This window comes from Bos javanicus, chromosome 4, assembly GCF_032452875.1.
Source record: "Bos javanicus breed banteng chromosome 4, ARS-OSU_banteng_1.0, whole genome shotgun sequence".
Taxonomy (NCBI): domain Eukaryota; kingdom Metazoa; phylum Chordata; class Mammalia; order Artiodactyla; family Bovidae; genus Bos; species Bos javanicus.
The window spans coordinates 96,460,900-96,484,012 of NC_083871.1; the positions used below are offsets into that span (position 1 = coordinate 96,460,900).

Sequence of the window (23,113 nt, forward strand, 5' to 3'; positions counted from 1 at the left end):
GTTCCTCTGCAAAAAGGGGAGCAGAGTCACTGACAAGGTGACCTGAGCTTCTTCAAGTCCTGCTGGGGGACAGGCCCTTGGCCTGCCTTATCTCTGGGCATGGGGCTTATTTCAGCAGCCTGTCCTGGGCCTGGACTTTCCCTGCCTTACTAATTCTGCAGTCCTGGGGAGGACTGACCTTGGTATCTGCAGGTTTCCCAATACCTGTCCTGGCAATGGATTCATCTCAGCGCTATCGGGGTAGTAGGGGACTTGGGGAGAGGCTTTCAAGCACAGCTTTGGAAATCAGAATTCATTTTGCCTCTTCTGATCTCACAGCGGTTCTCTGGAGAAAGGCTCTGGTTGAACTTCAGGAAGAGAGGGGCTGCAGGAAGCTCCTCTATGAGCCTGCTCATGGGCGCTAGGTGAGCCTCGCCTTCCTCTCAAAGCTCAGCCAGGCTGGAGCCAGAACAACACAGCATCAAGTATAGCTGACTCTGTCGTTCAGTGTAGATGAGAAATAACAGCAAAATAGTCCTTTGAGGATAAATTCTTCTCAATGCATGTGCTTTCCCATGGAAGTTTGCCTTTGTTCCCCAAGAACCATAGTTATTAAGTGCGTGGGCTTGATGGGGGGCTCAGGTCACCTAGCAGAGGATTCCAAAACCACCTGGAGACCAGCAGCCCCTCCCTCCTTGGTGAAGGCGAGAGCATGGCCTTGTTGGTAGCTGTCCTGGTGAAAGCCCATTCCAGTGGGAAGCCAGGAGTCTCAGCTGATACTGGAAGAACAAGACTGAAAACTGTGATCCATCTTCAGCTTTCCCTCATCTTCCTCTTCCTACTCTTGTCGGTACCTGGGATCTGGCAGCTGATCTAAAGACCCAGGCTTGTTATCACAATGCCATCATTAGTTGAAACAAAATCATTCCTTGTAACTGGAATACAGTGACTATAAACGACATATGCTATTGGGCATTCTATTTCTAATAATTGTAATTACTGGAGAATACTTGCCATTAATATAATAACAACAATGATTGACCAGTTCTCTGTTCCAGACCAATAACTTCACCTGAATGCCCTCTTTGTTCAGGGGAAAAAAAGAGGTAATTCAACATGCGTGGTGATAGTCAGTCAACAAAGCCAGTGTTGAAACTGGAAGACGCCTGGATGAAAATCTTCTTAGGGATACAGGATGCTGCTGGGGAGTAGAAGGGCCACCTGGCAGCCTCCTACTTGGCTAACAAAAGGCCTCTGTCTACATCCCCACACTCAAAGGTGGAAAGCAAATGAAAACCTAGGGACTTCTAGAAGAATGGCTGGGGCTGAGTCTCCCATTCATTCCCAGAGTGTGTTTGGGCCTAGAAGTTCAGGGCTGCTACAGACCTGAGGCTATGTGAGCCCCTCCTTGGGCAGAACTGGGAGACCTAGGCCACCCTTGGACACCCCCCGATAAGGCCACTTCCTGGATGTGGGTTTCTCGTTGATGTTCTCCAAATTATTTCCACTGATAATTACAGAACCTCAGCGATCATGTGGACCAATGGTCCCATTTCACACGTCTCTAAATACAGATCCACTGGTCTCTTGTGTGTATGCTAGTCCTTTGGTTGTGTCCGGCTCTTTGTGACCCCAAGGACTGTAGCTCTCCCGGCTTCTCTGTCCATGGGCTTTTCTGGACAAGAATACTGGAGTGGGTTGCCATGCCCTTCTCCAGGGGATCTTCCCAACGCAGGGATCCAACCTGGGTCTCCCATTGCAGGCAGATTCTTTACTGTCTGAGCCACCATATAATTTTATATACTGTTAAACCTCCCATAATGCTTTGTGTGTAGGAAATGCTCAGCAGTGGGTAAGGCAGGATGAGAGGTGACCTGTGACAATGTTTCAGAGTACCCTGCCATGAATAAGCTCTTCCCCTGGCATGGAGCCTGGGTTATTGTGTCTGGAGTCTTCCTCAAAATCACCATTCAAATGTGTAAATTTCTTTGTTACCCCTTATTCCTGTTACCAGCTCTTCTGAGAGACAAAAATATAGAAAACAAAACAATGACATTAAAAAAAAAATCATCATATTTCCATTAGCAGCCAGGACTTTTTTTTTTTTTTTTAAATCTCTGAGGACAATGACCTTCTTCTGCTGACCTAAAATGGCTCGAATCAGCCAAAAGTCCACAGATATGTACTTATTTCTTTTCTCCTTGGTACATCTCCAGGAAGACGCTGTTACAACAACCACGATGGAGTGGTGAACTCTGGCCTCTTTGTGTTATATTCAAAATAGTCTGTTATTGATCTGGGTATAGTGCAACCTACAAGTTTGGACTCGGAGGAGCACAGCTTTAAAGCTTCCTTCTCTTGAAATAAATAAACATCCAAGAAAAAGAGAAGCCAATGTTAATTCCATTCAGTGATGTGTAAGAGAGGCATGGTGATTTCAAGGTATCTGGGAGCCCGTCATTGTGATGGCTTGCCATAACAACGGCGACTGGACTGTAGTGGGTTAGTCCTTCTCTTTGCCCCTCCATCCATCACGCTCCTCCAGGCTTTTTCTTCTGTCGAGGACCCTGGTGCCACACCCTCTGAGGTTCCATGAATCCCCAGTGACCTTTGCCACAACCAGGTACAGATGGGAGCTGTGCCTGGCTTGTGATCTGGGCTCTTGAAAACATTGTTCTTTTATGGAGATCACTGAATGCCACTGGGAAACGTGGTGGGCTCTTGCTTTATTCTTTTTTGTTTTTTTTTCCCCCCTCTTTCTGAATAGCAGATGCCAGCTCCTTTTACATATTTAAAAGAAAAGGAACTTGGGACAGGAGGAGCAAACAAGACAGAAAAAGCAGAAATGTGGAAACCTCCTTCAAGGTAATTAGATGATTAGGGCCTTTGAAATCCACCAGATAGCTCAATTGTCTCTGTTTTAACTTTATTCTTGGGCCTCTCTACACGTGAAATCCCTGCCAGATACACCAGTCTGGGAAGCCAGAGGCAGTCTGAAAACCTCTTTGTCTCTGCTTCCATCAAGTTACTTGTGGGTTTCTGAGCAACATAAGAAGACATATTTCCTAAGCTCTTAGCCCTTGCTTGGTGGGTCAACCAGCCCTTCTTCTGCTCCTGACATCACACTAAGACAAAAGTCCAGGACTGAGGAGACGGTACAGCCTTTTTTCAGGGTCTTCATGCCAAGATGTGCCCCTTGGCTGTCAGACCCCTGTCTGTCTTATTAGCTTTAGCTCCACTTTGTCTTAGTTCAAGACAAGCAGAGACTGTAACCATAAAAATTAGACTCACATTCCTACTTAAAGCCAGGACATAACCTCTTTTCTTCCTTTCCCCATGAAGGGATGATCTAGGTCTGGGGCTCTTCTCTGGATTATGAATTCAGAGCAGCCATTTCCAGCCACAGACAGACCCGGTCGTAGAGGCAGAGGGTCATAGAGGGTCTAGAGATTTCCACAGCCTGTTCTTATTCTGGTCTGAAACCTACAAGGGACTCGACGGGAGCAGTCAAAAGAGGATTTCAGCCTCTGTCCAGCTTCCCAGGCTGGTGTATCTGGGAGGGATTTCATGTGTGGAGAGGCCCAAGAATGAGACCAAAACAGAGACAATTGAGCTATCTCATGGATTTCACAAGCCCTGAAATCATTTAATGACCTTGAGGAATGTTTTCACATTTCTGCTTTTTTCTGTCTTCTTTGTTCCTTTGATCCCCCACCCAGTAGGGATCATCCTTTTACTCGACAACCTCACCATTCCTTGCCTTTCCCTCTACATGGACGGCTCTGCCCACTCTCTACCCGGAGAAGTCCTGCCTGGCCAGCACATCCTGGGAAAACGGGATCCAGGGCTGGAAATTCCTCATTGCCAGGCACAAGTCAGTTATTTTTCCTGGGTAAGGAGGGCCCGACACAGTAGATGCTGGTGGTGAGAAATTTCCCTGGTGGTCCAGTGGTTGAGAGTCTGCCTCCCAATGCAGGGGACGAGGGTTCGATCCTTGTTGGGGAACTTAGATCCCACATGCTTCGGGACAACTAAACCCGCATGCTGCAACTAGAGAGCCTGCACGCTGCAGCTACTGAACCTGTGAGCTCTAGAGCCTGCACTCTGCAACAAGAGAAGCTTGTGCATTGCAACCAAGACCCAATGTAGGCAAAAGAAAAAGAAAAGAAGATGCTGGTGGTGAGGTGTCATTCCTACCTTTCAGAGACAAGACAGCTTCCCTCCTGCCCTTAAGGGTTTGGCCTAATTTAGGGTTCCTGGTGGGTGGGAATCTAGCCGGAGGGGGAGGGGGCACCAAGGCGAGCCTCTGTGTTCTCACCATGCCCTACCCAGTCCCCTAAAGAGCCCTTATGCTTTCTGTACCTGGAAAGGCCCTGCTCTCACAGCTATGGTTTTGCCATATGGTCATGCCACTCATGTAGGTGTGTGAAGAGGGCTGGAAGGTACATCCAAGACCTGCGGGTGGGGGCAATATCGGAGCCTGTCTGAGTCCAGTGTTGGTTGAGAGAGTGCCCTGTCCTTGCATCCAGTGGGGTCTAACCAACATGGTATAGATATCGCTTCTCCATCTTTCTATTCTAAACAACAGCATTCTAAACCACTCTGCTCAGAACTACTGACCCCATGGTTGGAGTCAAAAAGCACCATCATGTTGGAACAACAGTAGACTTTTTCAAAGTGATTGTACACCCATTATCCTTGAGGTCTTTGCCCTAAAGCTTACATTATCAGAGAGGAGACAATATAGGCATAGAGGATGTCTATCATGATGATGAAGACTTTGCAGGGATAAGACTAAAGATGAGGAGGGAACAGAAACGGTGCCATGGTCATGGAGCCTGACTCTGGGTCAGTGATTCAGAGTGGACTGTGCAGCTGAATCGCAGATGCCTCAGCCCCGAGGGGCCATCAGCTGGTCTGGGAGACTTTGCATCTCTACGTGTTCCCAGGTGATGCCAATGCTGCTGGTCTGGGGACCACACTTTGAGAACCACCACTCTGCAGGGGTGGAGGTAATTTGACCTTTTTGATCTCAGCCCGGCTTTGTGGACAATGCTCCAAGGGAAAGCTAGAGGACTCTACACACAATCCTGCTCTGTACAATTATTTCCAGGGCACACACACACATCTCTGGAATTGTTTTGGAACTCACCTGGTGTGCAGAGGGTCATGCTGGCTGGAGTGACCTGGAAGGCACTTCTGCCTGTAACTGAACCCCCAGGACTGATCCAGAGTGGAGAACTTTGCTTGTTTACTGCTTTCAAGAAATGATCCTTTAAGAGGCGGGGTTGGAGAGCGAGGGGGTGGTCCTCCTGGATTTACCTCTCTTTCCTCTTTTTAAGGGAGAGCCTCCCTGTGTGTCCCTTGCTCACGGCAGGCAGCACTCACGGCTCTGGCTGCGGGACCTACCTCAGGCAGCTTCACCCGGCCTTCCTGGAAGGAGCAAGACCTGGGGTCGTGGGTGCAGACGTGGCGGTATTTACACCAATGGCAGCGATACGGGCTCTCCACGCAGGACAGGCACCTGGGCACAGAGGCGGAAAAGGCACACGTCAGAGAACCCGTATGCGCCCAAAGCCGGGCGCCGAAGACTCCAGAGCCTAGCAAAACATGTCTCCTGGTAGGAGAAACCACCCTTACACAGTCAGGAAGAGCAGATCTGGTTAAAAACCCAGCCCCTTTCTCTCCAAGTCCTCAGGAAGCTGGGAGTCTCTGGCCTCCTCCCTTTTAGTCAGGTACTTGACAGCCTGATCCCCCGGGACCTCATCAAGCGCCCTCCATTTTTACAGGATGGCCCTTGCATTGGCTGAATAGGGAAACAGTGAGGTCTGGAGTTGAGGGGCTCATCCAGAGAACCCATCGGAATTAGGACAAACAGTGAAATTGAGTTTTAATTCCAGTTGACTCCAGAGTCTCGGCTGACATGGACCCACCCTGGCAGAGGAAGGTCCTGAGGCTGCCCCCTCAGTATGATGGGCTCTTGTAGAGTTGGCAGCCCAACCTCTACTCATTACCCTAGGAAACACAAGGCAACTTGATAAAAGCACCTTCCTGTTTAAAACCCAGCATGGTTCCCTTCTTATAAAAGGTCAAACCTAAATACCTTGCCATGCAGGCTAAGCCCTTGGTGGTCCAGGCCCACCCTCCCAGCACGCGTCTGGTGCGTCAGCCAAGAACAGGCTGTGCTGTCCCCAAGCTGTCCTTCTACCTGGAGTACCATTTCTTCTGCCTCACCATCTCCTCTTGCTTCTTTGACTGATGGCGAGTTGGTCTCACTGAAAGCTTCACCCCATTCATCCCCTTGTTTCTGTCTCTGAGACAGTACTGGTCTTGCTGTATTATATTTTACTTATGTGCTGTCCTGTGTATCTGCTTGCCCACTAGGCCATGATTCTTGGGGGGTAGGGATTGAATCTTTGCATGTTATTATTTTCTGATCCTCCCTGTCTAATGAGTAACACACTGTCTTGCACATAGGAAGCTTAAAGTCATTTGATAGACTGAATGGAAACTTAGAATATGCTTTCATCTACTAACTTCACTTTCCTAGAGGGGCAAAAGGGGAGTGAGGGATTAGGTTACTAATTGTAAAGCCATGGCAAGCTCTTTTGAAAGGAGGAGGAAGAGAATTCCAATTGGCTGGGAGGAATGGCCGCCTGTTACGTGGGGCTCCAAAGAGAGCCAAGCTGTGGACTCACAGCTGCCATAACCAATAACCAGACAAAGCCCACAGCCTAGAGCCCCAAATATCTTTGGTGATGTTAACTAGCTTGTCCTATATGGAGAAGGAAACAGAACATTATGTTAAAGCCAGCAGAGCTTTTTGAGATCAGGCTCTGTGTCTTTCAAACTGTGCTCTAGGGAACCCTGGGAGTTCCATGGAGCTTTTCTGGAGACTGTGTGAGATGTGAGGGATTCCTAGACAGAGGGGGTCCAGGTGCCCTTAACTCTCAACCATCTTCTACTTCCATTCATTTTGTTTCTCGGGCTTTCACACCTGATTTTAGTTGAAGAAAGGTTTCTATGGTGAAAGAAAGGTTTGTACCTTCTCAGTATGGTCCAAATCCATCCTTTTAGAGAGGAAATAATAATATAATAACAGTAAAGTGCACAGTGCCTAAACAATGGGCCGGACATGGATCTAAGTGCCATCCTTGTAATGGCTTTTTTAGCTCTCACAGCCACCGGTGGGGGCTGGCAAGCAATCAGCAAAGTACCAGACAATGGGACCGAGCCCTCACCATGTCAGCTGTTAAGTATGTGGGTGACATCCCCAGGAGGAGAACTACCGCTTCCTCGTTTACAGAAGACACTGGGCGCAGAATAGCTATGTGGACTAGCTGGCCTGATGCCACAGCCCGAGCCTCTGTCCTCCGTGGCTTCCCTCAGGAAGTGGATGCTCCAGTCAAACAGAGCCAGAGCTGGAACCTGAGCAAGAGCCAGACCCCGCCCCAGGCCAAAGCCTTCCTCTGACCCTTGCCAGCTGAGTCTTGACCCCTCTGCAGGGAAACTGTGCAAGCTGAGCATTCGGGTGACTTGTGGGACCACCTGCTCACACACATGGGACATCCTCTCACTCCCCAGACCCCTTCTCTCATCTGGGGTGCTGGCTGCTCTGTTCTGCAGGTGAAAAGCACCCCGTCCTCAACCGATGGTGGAAGGTGAATCGGGTTAGACAGATTTATGCCAGAGAAGATGTATGGGCGAGGGACCTGGAGCTCCCCAGCTCACAGGCTCTCACTCTGCTGATTCTAGCCTCTTCCCATTAACCCCATGGGTGCCAGAGGAGGGAGGTGAGAGGTCACCTTATAGGGCCTTCGGATGGTAAGACGGAACAAGGGTGGGGCCTCCTATCTTTGGATGAGCTTTGACCCCAGAAACAGGGAGTTGAGTGAGACTGGGGGACACTTACGAATTGTGGACGCTGCAGTTGTAGAAGACAAAGCTAGTGCTGGCGAAGGTCATGCCTGTCTCCTTCGACTTGAGCTGCAGCTGGACAACGTGGTGGTCCCCTGTGGGCAGAGCCGGCCATGGGGTCAGGTGGAGGGCCACAATCACGTGTCAGGTCCCACTGAGAGCAGCACACCTTGGGAAAGGGCCGCCCACTCCCCAGGAGGTGTGCTTAGCTCTAACAGGACTTGGAATCAGCTGGGCCCAGTCCAGGGCAGAATGGAATAATCCAAGAACAGAACAGCTGCAGACAGTAGTTCTAGTCTATTCCTTTTTCCTCACTCTAGTCCCAGCATCCACCTCTCATTTGCTTACCAGGTTCTTTCCTGTACACACACACACACACACACTCTGACAGGTATTTACATGTGCATTCACATGTATGATGTCCATGCAGGCTGCACAGAATTGTGAACACACACATTGACTAGCTACCAGGAGAAACGTGTAGACACTTGGCAATGTTGCCACAAACCATGCAAGAAGTTTTGCACGTACGTAAGTGCCCCACGAGCCCCTTCCACTTCTGTAAGGGGAGACTCTGAGGCTCCCTCCTCGGGGGGACTGGTGGCTCCACTCGGGCGGGCGTCCCTGGACTCCTCAGCTGGCGCCAGTGAGGAGCTGAGGCCCATGTTTAATTCACAGCCCTGACCCCAGGCCCCTTGTTCTGAGCCTTCCCCAAGAGCCTCATTAATCAATCAGCTCGGAACAAATGTGACAAGCCCAAATCGGAGGACCAACATGGAATCAGGCTGCCCAGGCCGGTCTGTGCCTCCCAGTGCTGGGCTTCTGTCCACTCTATCCTTCCCATGGCAGCCAGCCATGAACAGGCAGCTCTGGGGAGGCTGGGTGGGTCGGGGATGGTGTGGAAAGCAGTCAGGGTCAGAGACCCTGCAGTGTAGGAGGAGGTAAGGAGCCAAACGACCCCTGCACCCCATCCCTCCTCCCATGCTGCAGCAAGATCTCTAAGCTGGCACTCTCTGATGCTGTGCTGGCCGTTCCCTCCCTCGCCCTCTTGGCATTGCTCCTCACCCATGGTGAGGCTGACTCCTGGATGCTCACCCGGTTTCAATTCCAAAGGCAGTGGAGGGACACTCCATCCCCGTCTTCCTAGAGCATCCCCACCAAGGTACACCCTTTCCTCCAACCCTCCCCTCCTGCGTGCTCCCCCCTCCCCAATCCCCTGCATCTGTCCTGAGTTCTCGTGGTCCAGGCAGCAGGAGGAAGGACTTGCCGCCCAGCTTGGCCTCTGGGGACTGCTCACCGTTCTCCGTGATGATCCGGGGCACCTCCTTGGCTGCCGGGGAGTAACACTGGATCTGATTGCCTATCACCAGCCCATCCATCTCTGACAGGTCCTCAAAGGTGCAGTTGACGCCAGCTGTCAGCTCCGGGACATTGTATGTCTCCAGGACCAGCTGTGAACAGCCCAGTGTGGGGAGAGAGAAGAAGAGAGAAATGGGAGAAGAAATGGGAATAAAGTAAGAAAGAGGGAGGGCAAGAGAGATCAGAGAGAAAGAGAAGAGAGAAAAGCATGTGGCAGTATTGACATAAAGAAGAAAAGAATTATGACAGGAGCGGATGGAGAAGGTAAAACAGTAAGAGACAGAGAAAAAAGAAATTAGCGTCTGAATGTAGTTGGCCCAGGAAATGGAAATGACTGTTTAGGGGATTTGTAGGTAGAAAGACAGGCATGATTCCATTATCTTCAATTTTGGAAAACGGGAACATCAGTCATCCAGGTGCCTGTGTCCCGGCTTCTCCCTCTGCACATGCATCTTTCCCATCTCACAGACAAGGATGGCGTTCCCAACACTCTCCTTGTCTCGGTCACTCTTCTGGTCATTTTGGTGTCTCAGTTTTCCCTGCCTCTCTATCCATTATGCACAGCGCCTCTTCCCCAGTATTCCTGCAAACGTTCCCCTCTCCCATCCCCAGGGACACATTCTTAACCCCTGCCTTGCCCTGGGGTGGCTCTGCTGGCCAGACACAGCCCAGCCTTCCTGGGGGTGGGGATGGGTCTGCGGCCCTTTTGGTGGGAAGAGGGCTCTTCCCCAAGTCCCTCGACCCCTTCCCACTGTCTCACCAGGACGTTGTACTGAGAAACGGAGATGTTGCTGGGGTGGACGGTCAGGCGGACGCACTGCTTCACCTCGGAGGCGAACCTTCGGGGCTCTCTGGACCGCTCACAGCGCTCCTTCCGGGTGCACCTGGCAAGGACAGAGCGACCCACGGGGACTCAGGATGCGGCTCCTGGTGCACCAAGGGGCTGGCACGGAGGCCTGGCACTGCCAGCAGCAACTAGGAGGTGCCCAGGACTAACCTAGTTTCCTTTCACCAGCCTGTCCAACCCCCATCACGCCCACATTGGAAGAAGGCAATTCCAACCACTGGTTGCCACATCAAACCCCTAAAAGTCACCCCAAAGTGCTCTCAAGGCCTCATTCACAGAAACAGGTGAAAGTCCTTTCTATCCCCCCTCTCCACTCACTCTCAGCCCTCACCACCCTCTCCCTCCTTAGCAAACCGAGGCTATTCTTTCCAGATTTCTCCTCTTTCTGATTTCCTTGCTTTTGTGCACCCCAGCTCCTCTGTCTGGATGCCCCTCTCACCACATTACCCTCACCCAACTTCTACCTATCCCTCTAGACAAGGTTCAACCATGCTCTTGCCACGGCGCCCCTCTCCCCACCAGCCCGCTCCTCAGTTCAGTTCAGTTTAGTCGCTCAGTCATGAACCCTAACCCCATGAATTGCAGCACGCCAGGCCTCCCTGTCCATCACCATCTCCTGGAGTTCACTCAAACTCACGTCCATCAAGTCCGTGATGCCATCCAGCCATCTCATCCTCTGTCGTCCCCTTTTCCTCCTGCCCCCAATGCCTCCCAGCATCAGAGTCTTTTCCAATGAGTCAACTCTTCGCATGAGGTGGCCAAAGTACTGGAGTTTCAGCTTTAGCATCAGTCCTTCCAAAGAACACCCAGGGCTGATCTCCTTTAGAGTGGACTGGTTGGATCTCCTTGCAGTCCAAGGGACTCTCAAGAATCTTCTCCAACACCACAGTTCAAAAGCATCAATTCTTTGGCGCTCAGCTTTCCTCACAGTCCAACTCTCACATCCATACATGACCACAGTATTCTCCAGGCAAGAACACTGGACTGGGTTACCATTTCCTTCTCCCCTTGCTCAAGGTCACCAGCTAATCAGAGAAGCCTGCATTTAAACACAGATCAACTCTGGACCCTCCATTCTCACCCACTGTGCTCTGCCTCCCCAAAGCTTCTACTAAACCCATTTCCCTTGCCATTCTGATGTCCCCTTCTGTGCTTAGGAAAAGTTAAAAATTTCCCTCCAATCTTCTTTTCTAGGCTAATCTCTGTTTTTGCCTGCCACTGGAAGCACTTTGAATATCACTGAGACTTGTGAATTCTCCAGGACTCATCTAGAAATCACATCCCAAGGGTGAAAGGTCAGCTAAGAGTGTGGTCGTCTCCAAGGCGCCCCTGAGCTGCTCTAGCAGACCCATGGCAACAAGGGCATCTGCCTAAAAGTCTGGGAAGTTAATTTACCAGGCTAGCTCCTCTGCGCGGACTTCATTACCTCCAGCCATTAAGCTAATGTTATGGACTTTTCCAGGGTGTCTGCACTGACATCGCTATTAATAGTGTTATTACTCCCATTAACAGCAGACCCAGAGAGCTGGTACGAACTTCAATTATTCACTGACTCCCCAACTTTGAAGTTCCTATTTCCAAGAGCAATCAGTAGATCTGAAAAATGGCTTTGATTAAGTTATGAAGAGAGGAAAAATGAAGCTACTTTCAGCCCAAACATCACCAGGAGTTACCAAATAGAGTTCAGGCAGAAAAGAGGTGACTCTCTCTCTGTTGCAGGGGGTACAAAGGAACTCTGGTGGGAGAATCTCACGACAAGGTCTAGCTGCATGGTTCGCTGCTCCCAGAGTTCATGGGACTGCATCTTTCCACAGCTCCCAAGAGCCTGAAACTAACCATGTATCATCTCCCTTCAGATTTAGGTCTGCAGTGCAGGAGACTCAGGTTTGATCCCTGGGTCAGGAAGATCCCCTGGAGAAGGGAATGGTTACCTAGTCCAGTATTCTTGCCTGGAGAATTCCATGGACAGAGGAACCTGGTGGGCTATAGTCCATGGGGTTGCAAAGAGTCAGACATGACTAAAACTTTCACTTTGAAGGGAATGGCTACCCACTCCAGTTTTCTTGCCTGGAGAATTCCATGGACAGAGGAGCTTGGCAGGCTACAGTCAATGGGGTTGCAAAAAGGCAGACACAACTGAGCGACTAACCCTGAGCACAAGTACATGGAAGCCATCTATAGCTTTCAGTTTTCAAGATCCCATCCTGCTCTGTACTCTTAGGCAAATTACTCTAAGATCATGGCATCTGGTCCCATCACTTCATGGCAAAAAGATGGGTAAACAGTGGAAACAGTGGCTGACTTTATTTTTCTGGGCTCCAAAATCACTGCAGATGGTGATTGCAGCCAAGTAAAAGACACTTACTCCTTGGAAGGAAAGTTATGACCAACCTAGACAGCATATTAAAAAGCAGAGACATTACTTTCTCAACAAAGGTTCATCTAGTCAAGGCTATGGTTTTTCCAGTGTGGATCCAGTATGGATCCACTATGGATGTGAGAGTTAGACTATAAAAAAGGCTGAGCGCTGAAGAATTGATGCTTTTGAACTGTGGTGTTGGAGAAGACTCTTGAGAGTCCCTTGGACTGCAAGGAGATCCAACCAGTCCAACCTAAAGGAGATCAGTCCTGGGTGGTTCATTGGAAGGACTGATGTTGAAGCTGAAACTCTAATACTTTGGCCATCTGATGTGAAGAGCTGACTCCTTTGAAAAGACCCTGATGCTGGGAAAGATTGAGTGCAGGAGGAGAAGGGGATGACAGAGGATGGGATGGTTGGATGGCACCACCAAGTCAATAGACATGAGTTTGGGTAAACTCCGGGAGTTGGTGATGGACAGGGAGGCCTGGTGTGCTGTGGTTCATGGAGTTGCAGAGTCAGACACAACTGAGCGACTGAACTGAACTGAATTTGCTGCCTCAGTTTTCTCATCTGTAAAATGGGGACAAAACAGTACCTACCTAATGTGGTTATTTATGAGGGCTAAAAGAGGATGTGAGTAAAGCATGGAAGACAGCAGCTGATGTATAATAAGCCCTCCATAAAAGCTAATGCTACTGTCCCATCCCTCCTCCACATTCCCCATCCAAGTCCTCCAAATCACAGCTGATGCAGAAGTACAGAGCTCCTCTCAGTCTGGCCCATGGGGCAAATCAGGGATGAAAAGAGAAGGATAGGGGAAGCACTTTTCCTCTTAATGAGGGAGAGGGAGCCCCAGAGGGCAGCAGGGAGCAAAGAGGAAAAGCCTGGGTTGTAGCTCTGCTTTCTTCCCAGCTGTCAAAGGGTATTGAGGACTCAGCTCTCTTCACAGAAAGTCAAGTTTAAGGTCAGTGTCAGGGATGTTTTGACATCTCTACTATCCCTCAAGGCCTGTGAGGGCGGAAGCTGTGAATGTCCAAAAGCAGACAATTGACCTTAGAAGTGATGGGGAAATGGAGGGGAAGAGTGGATTCCTTCTGGGTTCTTACAGGGTCTGGTGGGGTAATGGCTTTAGTGCTTCTGGCACTCTGATATCTCACTAGCCCAGGCAAGAGCTGGGAAATATGAAAAGGGTTAATTTATGACCCCTGGTAGGGAGGTGGTGCTGCTGGCTTGGATCTTTCCTTCAAAGGAACTACAGGGACTTCCCAGAGCATCTCTTTGCATTCCATTGTGGGGGCACCTTGTGCATGGCGGAAGACCCTGCTTCATCCGTTTTCCAGGCAGGACTCAAATAGAGCATGCCGTATGGCTTTGAGTTTCTAGACAACCATTCCTGACAGCACCAGGGCTGCCCCCACCGAACACAGACTTGCAAGAAGTGGGCTGCAGCAAGACAGCCCAGGCCCGGGATTGGAGTCCGACCCTGCTAAGCTCCTCTTCCCTCTCCCCCTTACTCCAGTTTCTCTGCAGAGGGTCCTCCAGCCCCATTCCAGAGGTGCTAAAAGCCCTTGGGGACAAAGGCCCTGGCCCCTGGAGGGGTTATTATTCAAGTCAGTGGTTCCAATGAGATTATCCTGTCTAATGAAGCAGCTCCTACCGCCTCCCCTAAGCCTGAACTTTCACTGCTGGAGAGTTCCCAGCCAAGTGGAAAATTAGAAGGGAGAGGAATGGAAGAAGGAAGGGGGTGAGGGGTAGAGAAAGAGGTGGTGATTAAGTTCTCCAGAAATTAATTCCTAAATACGGCGATAGAAATATTAACTCTCAGGGCTGCCGGCCGGGCAAGCAAATTTCAATTTGGAAGGGGGGCTATTTGTGAGTCCGAACTTGGCGAGCCTCCAAACGAGTCAGCGTGGGGCGTACATCATTGCTGGTCCATCTCCCCAGGCCCTCCAGGGTGGGTCTACCTGCAGGCCTCGGATATCAGAACTAGCTCCTTGCCTCTCCCCACAGGCAATTCCCTAGTCCTCAACCTTTCATGATGGTCATGCTTAAAGTGCAATATTTGGGGAATCTGTGTTTAGAACATGAAGGGGTTGGAAAAAATGGAATGGAGGTGGGGCTTTCAAATGAACTTTATAGAAAAGTTAAGAGGAACCTTATTCAAGTTGGAGATCCTGGGGGCACAAAAGGACTTGCATTTTGGAATCAGTTTGGACTTGACTAAGGAGACATTTAGTCCCTGGTGGCTCAGTGGTAAAGAACCTGCCTGCCATTGCAGGGGATGTGGGTTCAATCCCTGGGTTGGGAAGATCCCCTGGAAAAGGAAATGGCAACCCACTCCAGTGTTCTTGACTGGGAAATTCCATGGACAGAGGAGCCTGGAGTCACAAAAGAGTCAGACATGACTTAGCAATTAAAAAATAAGAACCAACAATGGAACAAATTGCTCTCTCCGCCCTTTCCCAGGTGGCCCTGGGACAGCCACACACACACACACACACACACACACACACACAACTGTTTCAGACAAGGTGTGGCTGGTTGGGGTTGGCTGAAGCAGGAAGACTTCCCAGCAGTGGGTTAGTCCCAGCCACCCTGCCAGAACCCTCCGGGGAGGACAGGGAGGGGACAGGGACCATGGAGGAGGCCCTGGGTCAGACACACAACCCCTGCTTACACTGCCACTAAAGTCAGAGCTACTTCCCGGCCCCCCAGGGGTTGCCCGCACATCCTCTCCTTAATTTTCAAGGCGTGGCTGTAAGATGGCTCTTGTCACAGCCATTATTTAGCGAAGGAGACTGAGCCCAGACAGGGTCTGTCCGTGGATAGGTTCTTCTTAGTTTAACCCACTGCTTCTGCTCCAAGTAGCAGCATTTTTTCATTCCTTTCCTTTGTTCCATCTTGGCAGAAGCTATACAAAGTGAGTCCTGAAGAGTGACCCATGCCAAGCCATCCTGGGGAGGGCATCCTTCCAGGAGAAGAAATCAGCAAAGAGGAGGGGTCCCCAGGTGGGGAAGGGAAAGACTTTCTCAAAGCTGATCATATCTCTCCCCTGTTAATGTCGTGGGTTACATGAGCCTCCCAGGGGTGACGCTGGTGACCCTGCTGAAGAAAGGTAACGTCTGGGCCAATCGATGGGGCTGGGTCTGCAGGGATCCCGTTACCTTCTTGGCCTGGGCATGGGAGCGGAAGTGGGAGAGGGGGCTGGGGACCTGGTGGTTGGAGGGAGGGTTCCAGGCCCAGGACAAGTGAAGGCTGGGCTTCAGGGCTGTAGGTGGGCTGTCGCATTTCCTTTCCTTCACCCAAGACAGAATAGGCTAGGGCCCAGTAGGGTGGAGGCCCTGCCAAAAAAAAAAGGCTCAAGGTGATGGACAAATAGATACCCAGTTTGTTGAAGCTTTTGTTATCAGTGGAACACACCAAGCCCGTGGGCTGGGACCTGGGGCTGCAAGAGAGGGCTACAGGGGTGACCCTCTGTGCAACTGGGCTGGCAGGCCTGATTGAGGGTGGTGAGTAACAGGCGGGAGGGTTTCAATTACATGAGCATTTCTTAAGCTTGTTCAGTCTGTAGCCCACCTGTGCCCTTGCTGGTACAAACAGCCCTTTCAGCTACCTGAGCCACCTGTTGGTGGGGGCCCCTCCTTGAACTTCACACATGCTCTCTCTCCTCCTGCTCCTCCGTCTGTTTCTGTCCCTCCCTCTGTCTCTCTCTCTCTCTCACACACACACACCTGCTGTCATTCTCTTCCTGCAAAGTTCCCCATCGCCTCACTCCCTCCAACCATGGGAAAAGTTGGCAAAAGTGACAGAGAAAGTGGATGTATCTTGAAATCACAAGGAAGCCCATTACCGATGCTCTTTTGCAGGGATTTTCCTGGGGTTGGCTGGCTGGAATCGCAGCACTTAGCTCAGGGTCTTGCCTGCTGTGCAAACTCGAGAAACGTGCTGATTCTACTGTAGACTGCGACCCTCACCCCATCCCTGGATCACAGGCCTGGTTTCCGGGGACTTGCTGCCAGGCAGAAGGTCTAATATGGGTCCCTCTGTGTGCCTGAGCCTAGCAGAGTGCCTGGCACAGGAGGCCCAGGGCTGGTGTGAGAGATACAGGGACAAGTCTTTGTGTATGGGCATGGAGCCTCCAAAGTGATGAAACCCCTGCAGTCTTCCCCTCCCTAGTAAACTCAGGTGCCCTGATGGAGCATCTACACGTTCTCTGGCATCCTTGTCCTTCCCCACTGCCTCTGCCCAACCCCAGCCTGCTCCCTTACCTCCTGCTCAGCCTGAGTCCTCATCTATCAATTCGTAGCTATGAATGCCCAGTTGGCATCTATTTCAGATGAAAGGGATGCAAATGGCATATTTAGGAGAAGCAATGTCTGGCTTTGCCCTGAACTTAAGCAAATAAGAAAGAAAGGCCCCCTGGGAAGAATTAAGACAGGGCATGAGGGAACTTTCCGGAGAAGTTGTTGTTCAGTTGCTAAGTCGAGTGCAACTCTTTGTGACCCCCCTGAAATCAGCATGCCAGACTTCCCAGTCCCTCACTATCTCCCAGAGCATCCTCCAACTCACGTCCATTGAGTTGATGATGCCATCCAACCGTCTCATCCTCTGTCATCCCCTTCATCTCCTGCCCTCAATCTTTCCCAGCATCAGGGTCTTTTCCAGTGAGTGTGCCCCTCGCACCAGGTGACCAAAGTATTGGAGCTTCAGCTTCAGCATCAGTTCTTCCAATGAATATTCAAGGTTGATTTCCCATAGAATTGACTGGTTTAATCTGCTTGCAGTCCAAGGGACTCTCAAGAGTCTTCTCCACAATTCGAAAGCATCAATTCTTTGGCGCTCAGCCTTCTTCATGTTCCAACTCTCACATCAGTAGATGACTAGTGGAAAAACCATAGCTTTGACTGTACAGACCTTTGTCGGCAAAGTGATGTCTCTGCTTTTAATGTGCAGTCTAGGTTTGTCATAGCTTTTCTTGATAAGAGAATATTGTATATCTTGATGGGGTATGGATTACCTTGGTTTATGCATTGATCAAAAATTTTCAGACTGTACACAGAGCATCCATTTATCTCACTCTATGTAAATTAAATATTAAATCCTGATTCAAAGCATCTTAGAAGATCCAGGGATCCACTCTTCTCCACCTGACCATGTGGGCCAGGGGTTTCTCCTGGTTATTAACTCTGGGAGGGAGGAAGGATCCAGGTACAGATTGTCACGGAGGGCAGGCAGCTTGGGTCTAGGATGCTCATGAGCTGAGTGCTCCTGGAGAGTTGGGCTTTACATCAGCACAGCCCCGAGCACCAGGTCCTTCCCACAGCCAGGAGGCTCAAGGTCACGGAGAATCACACCTTGAGCCAGCAGAGCACTCTAGAGATGGGATGCTGCCCCAGGTGGCTACACAGCTGGGGGATGTGCAGTTTGGACTTGGCAGCAGGTGCCCCAAGTTCACATCCATGGCTGTTTACTTTAGGCCATGCTGAGAATAGGGTGGCTGGGTTTCCCAGTGCAGGCTGGTGGCCTCTTTCATGAACTGTCTGGACTTCACCTTGGACCCAGTCCACTCCTGTTTTCTGCCAGGAGGCAGGTATTAGGTTACTGAGGAGAAACTGAGGCCAGGTAGGAGTCACTTCTGGGACCGGCTTCTGTCATTCCCGTTTAGCTCAGCTCTAGAGCGGGGAGGTGGGAGTACTCGTAGCCCCCTGTACCACTGTCTCAGAGCCTCAGGGCACTGCTCCTCACACGGCTCTGTGCTATGCGGGGCGGGCCGGCATCGCCAGGCAGGATCAAAGCTGACACAGAGACTGGCCTTTGGGTCCCATAGGCATAGCGTGTCAGGGGCGGGGCGGCTTTCCTGATCGCCCTTAAACGATGCCAGGTGTGAAAGCCTCATGCCAGGAGAAGCTGAGCCATCCTTGGCCGAGCTGAACGCCAGCTGCCAAAGGCCCCTAAGGAAGCCATGGATCTGGAGCATGGCCCCTTTCTGAGAGGCCTCACTGAGTGGGACAAAGAAAACGACTTCCCCGCTGCCTTGTAAAATATCATCCGGGCAACTCTTTTGCACTGATCAGAACTGATCTGGCTTCTGAATGCAGTCTTTCCCATCCTCTGCGTGCCGGCCAGTCTCAGGCATCACTGTTCTGTTAGGATACACAGCTTTGAGTATGTGCCTCTAGCCAGCTTTCCGGTCATCTCTGAGCTATGTGTATTTCAGGGTAGGTCAATGGGCCTCCATTTTTTCCCACCCCCACAGTATGCCTGAGGACTTTCAAACCTTTCCTTAGCAAACTCAAGGGTCTTGTGGTGCCTGAGACTGTCACCCAAAGAAGGGAGGTTGCCTGCCCTGGGCCCTTTGGGGAGGATGTGTTAGAATTTAACAGGTCACTGTAACTTTCAGAGGCACTCCTGGGGTAGAGTGAGGCAGGACCCTGCCTCCACCTTCTTATAGTTGGAAATGACTGGTAAATGTCATTGGTCACATACAGTTCAGGCTCTTAGTAAAAAATCTTTTTTTTTTTTTTAATTTATGGTACTTGTGTCCAGTATTTTTGCCTGGAGAATCCCATGGACGAGGAGCCTGGTGGGCTAAAGTCCATGGCGTTGCAAAGAGTCGGACACAATGGAAGCGACTTAGCACGCACGCATACACATATCCAACTCTTAGCATGTTAGGTTTCAACTGTTAACTAGAAGCCTGGGGTTCCTGCAATGAAAGCTTGACTGGGACCAAGTTCCACTGAGTGGGACCCAACTACTGATGGTTTTGCCAGTCAGCAATGCCAAGGCCAGGGGTCTTTGGATCCCACTGAGAAAGGCTTTCAGCTCTCCGCATGTGTCTGGGTGGTTATCTATGCCCTACTTTCATCCCTTGGTTTATTTATCAGGATCTGTTTGCCTCCATTGCGCACCATTGCCTTCTTTCCACTTCTGGAGAGTCAAATGGAGCCAGCAAGGAAGAGGCACAGGGTGGGAGTGGCAACACCAGGGCAGAGTTTCACCCACTGGTCTCGTAACCCTGGGCACAGGGCACTCGGACAGCCAGTTGAATATTCGGACAGCCCCAAGGAGAGCCTTTAGGTGCTACACACTTGAACTTAACCCTCAAATACCAGAAGATTCTGGGGAGACACTGAAGTCTGTTCAGTGACTGTTGAATCACTAATCACATAAATGATTTAGCAGCCCATGTAAGCCTGGAGAAAAAGAGTCCAATGCCTTTTTCTTGCTCTTCAGCCCTGGAATATCAGTCTGCAACCACAAATGTCCAGAGATCTCCCTCCAGCCCCTTAGAGTGTAATAATCCCAGGTGACCCCATATCGTGACTCATCACCATTCCCACATTGACATTTCCATACATTTTTATGGGAAGTTAACAATTTAAAGTGAAGTCAGAACACAAGAAGGGAGATAAGATTTACAAAGGATATAAGGGAGGAAGAGTAAGAAAAGAGAGGAAGAGAAGAGAGAGGTCAAATTGTAGGACAGCAGTGACAGAGAAGAAGACGAAGAGGAAGAGAATTACCTGGGGATGTGGGAAGCAGGAGGAAACTGCCCAGAGGTACTCACGTGTTGTGGAGCACACACCAGCCACAGTGGGGGTCGCCCGAGCCAAGGCACTCGCTGCAGCTCTGATACTGACCACAGGACTCCACAGGGACTCTGGTGAGCTAGGACAGGACCACAGGAGAGACAGAGGTCAAGATTTTGTAGAACAGCCTGTAGTCTACCAGGAATTGATGTTATCTCGTCGGGTGTATCATCTAAGACTGTGCGGTAGCAGGTAGGGGCCTAGAACCCCAGATCCAAAAGAGACCTGGAGGGATTGTATTTGAGCAGATGGCTGCATGAGCATCGGTTATTTTCTTAGAAGTCCCTGGGAATAGACGCCAAAGAATTTATATCACATTGTTATCAAAGATATTTATATCCTGTACATTTAAATTTTCCCATCATCCAAACCCTCAAATACCGCTACAAACATGCAATTCATCACACATTTCTCTCTTATCAATGTAATCACCATAGATGCTTCTTCTTTCTCCATTCATGTTTCTCTTTCACCCCCCTTCCCAGACCTTCTCCTTCAAGTTTCATCATTTTTGTGGTTCCGGAGAGCATTGCACCCAAATCCAGTACCTTCCTCTCTCTGTAACAAGGTGTAATCCACTCGCTTCATGCTGTCATCTGCCCACTCTCTCTTTCTCATAATGTTGGCCAACTGGCTGGCAGAGTTGTTCACTCTGGTGCTTTTAAAGAGCAGCTGTTGCTATTTCTCTTCCTACCCGCATTCTTTTCATGACTAGAGGCTTCCTCTCCAACCCCAAAACTTTATCTTCACTTTCACCAGCCACTTGTTAATGTAAAATGTTCCACATGACATTTCTGTTTGGCCCAAATGCTTCTATTTCCTGCATCCCCATAAAGATCTTTTGAATTTCTTTGTTCTCTAACATAGCTTTGCCCCAGTGTCTTCTGACATGATTTCTCAGGGCCTGAGAGATAGGAGGTACTTAATAATGATACACAGGATCAAATGGAATTTTAATTTTCTTCCTAGAGCCTTGTCTTTCTTCTCCACTTTTACCAGTTTCTTCTTTACAAAAAGGTTCTATTTTTTGGTAATCATTCTTTTCCATTTGGGATACCTTTTTATCTCGGTGGAGGACTTCTTACCTAATCTTTCAGCTTGAGCTAAGAGAATTTGATGTGCTTATCCTTTTTTTTTTTTTCAAACTTTGTATTTTGTATTAGGGTATAGGCAACTATGGGCTTCCCAGGTGGAGACAGTGGTAAAGAACCTACCTACCAATGCAGGAGACATGAGAGACTCAGGTTTGATCCCTGGGTTGGGAAGATCCCCTGGAGGAGGGCATGGCAACCCACTCCCGAATTCTTGCCTGGAGAATCCCATGAACAGAGGAGCCTAGTGGGCTACAGTCCATGGGGTCACAGAGAGTTGGACTAGGCAATAGCACCCCACTCCAGTACTCTTGCCTGGAAAACCCCATGGACGGAGGAGCCTGGTAGGCTGCAGTCCATGGGGTTGCTAAGAGTCAGACGTGACTGAGTGACTTCACTTTCACTTTTCACTTTCATGCATTGGAGAAGGAAATGGCAACCCACTCCAGTGTTCTTGCCTGGAGAATCCCAGGGATGGGGAAGCCTGGTGGGCCGCCGTCTATGGGGTCGCACAGAGTCGGACACGACTGAAGCGACTTAGCAGTAGCAAAGCGACTTAGCATGCATGTACACATAAGCGATTATATCACAAAGCGACTTAGCATGCATGTACACATAGGCGATTATATCACAGCATTAACAATGTTGTGATGGTTTCAGGTGAACAGCACAGGAACTCAGCCATACATATACATGAATCCACATATATCCATTTTCCCCTAAACTCCCGTCCCATCCAGGCTGGTTATCCTTTTTAATTTCTTGCCATCAGACAGTAGACATGGTGAAGGATAAATCACCTTACCTGGCTGAGCCTCTGTGCTTTATGAGCAAATGCAGAGGCTGTGTGTTCCCTGCTGCTTCATGGGACATCTGCCTCCATAAAATTATGTAGCACTTGGCAGGGGCTACTTGTAACTCACGCACAGGCGAACTGGCACCAGAGTCTGCTCAATTAGTCTCAGAACTCTTTCGGAATTAATAATTCATTAATTGTTACTTTCCAATCCCACATGATTTCTTTTTCTTTTCTACTTTAATTTTCTTCCTCCCTTTATGTATCTTTCCTGTTTTCTCACGTGCCCGTTGGGCAGTCTTAATGACCACCATGTGTGTTCACTTCTTCCAAGGCACCTTTTAGCTTCCTGCTCCTGTACAGATTTGCCCTGGGCCTTGGTGCTCCTTTCTCCACACTCTCAGATATCTTTTTGCACATGTGGAAGTTTATCTTTCCTTCTATGACCTCTCACGCCATCAGCCTGGGCTGTGCCTCAGCTCCGTGTATATACAGCCTTTCCATTTTCATAATTGATCCTGACAATCAGCCTCTTACAAATTACACCCCTGACTCTACACATAGCCAGAAACTGACCTGCTTCCTGTTGCCTCTTTCATTTCCTTACCTACCCATTAAATGGGCATAGACACTGGTCATGTAAGCATATGAATAACGGTACCCAGACCGAAGCACATGGACTCCTAGGAATTCACAAGTGGTAACGAGATCCACAGCTATTCTTAATATTTCCAAAAGCCCAATGGAAACTGGATTGTTGCTGTTTTCTGTTTGTGTGCATACTCTGTGATGTATTTGCCATATTAAAAATAGGAAATATATTATTACTTAATAAATACAGTTGGTTTAGTAGGCAAAAATCTTTCAAAACTGGATGTCTAGTGATGAAAAAAGTAATAAAGGGGACCAGAGATGATGAAAGTTGGTAACATAAGCACATAATAACGTTTTCATATGTTCCAGCTGCTTGTCTAGCACTCCATATTTTGCACAGGCTTAAAGAGGAAATCATGGCTTGCTCAATCAAAAGCATTTTCTTGGTCTAAACTTAATTAATATCCTCCTTGGTTTCTCCCAGGGACATGGTCTGTAATCTGTCTCAGATGGCCATGCCATGGGATTCTGGGGTGTACAACACATGAAGCCAGCTGCTTGCTGAATCTGATCTCC

The 23,113-nt window shown here is 49.6% G+C and overlaps 1 protein-coding gene and 1 long non-coding RNA gene across 2 annotated transcripts in view; one reads left to right on the forward strand and one right to left on the reverse strand.

The window, feature by feature from the left end:
- Positions 1–23,113, reverse strand: part of PLXNA4 (plexin A4) — a 482,931-nt gene that overhangs the window by 92,241 nt on the left and 367,577 nt on the right. Inside the window, exons 5-9 of the mRNA XM_061414733.1 lie at positions 20,035–20,135; positions 10,016–10,139; positions 9,194–9,347; positions 7,892–7,991; positions 5,389–5,503 (exon numbers count right to left, since the gene is read on the reverse strand). Of these exons, the coding sequence (XP_061270717.1) occupies positions 5,389–5,503; positions 7,892–7,991; positions 9,194–9,347; positions 10,016–10,139; positions 20,035–20,135 (594 nt within the window). The remainder of the gene's footprint in view (positions 1–5,388; positions 5,504–7,891; positions 7,992–9,193; positions 9,348–10,015; positions 10,140–20,034; positions 20,136–23,113) is intronic.
- Positions 2,269–5,405, forward strand: LOC133246432 (uncharacterized). The gene is made up of 4 exons (XR_009736035.1): positions 2,269–2,602; positions 2,747–2,844; positions 3,699–3,871; positions 5,322–5,405. It is a non-coding gene; the product is annotated as an uncharacterized LOC133246432 (long non-coding RNA).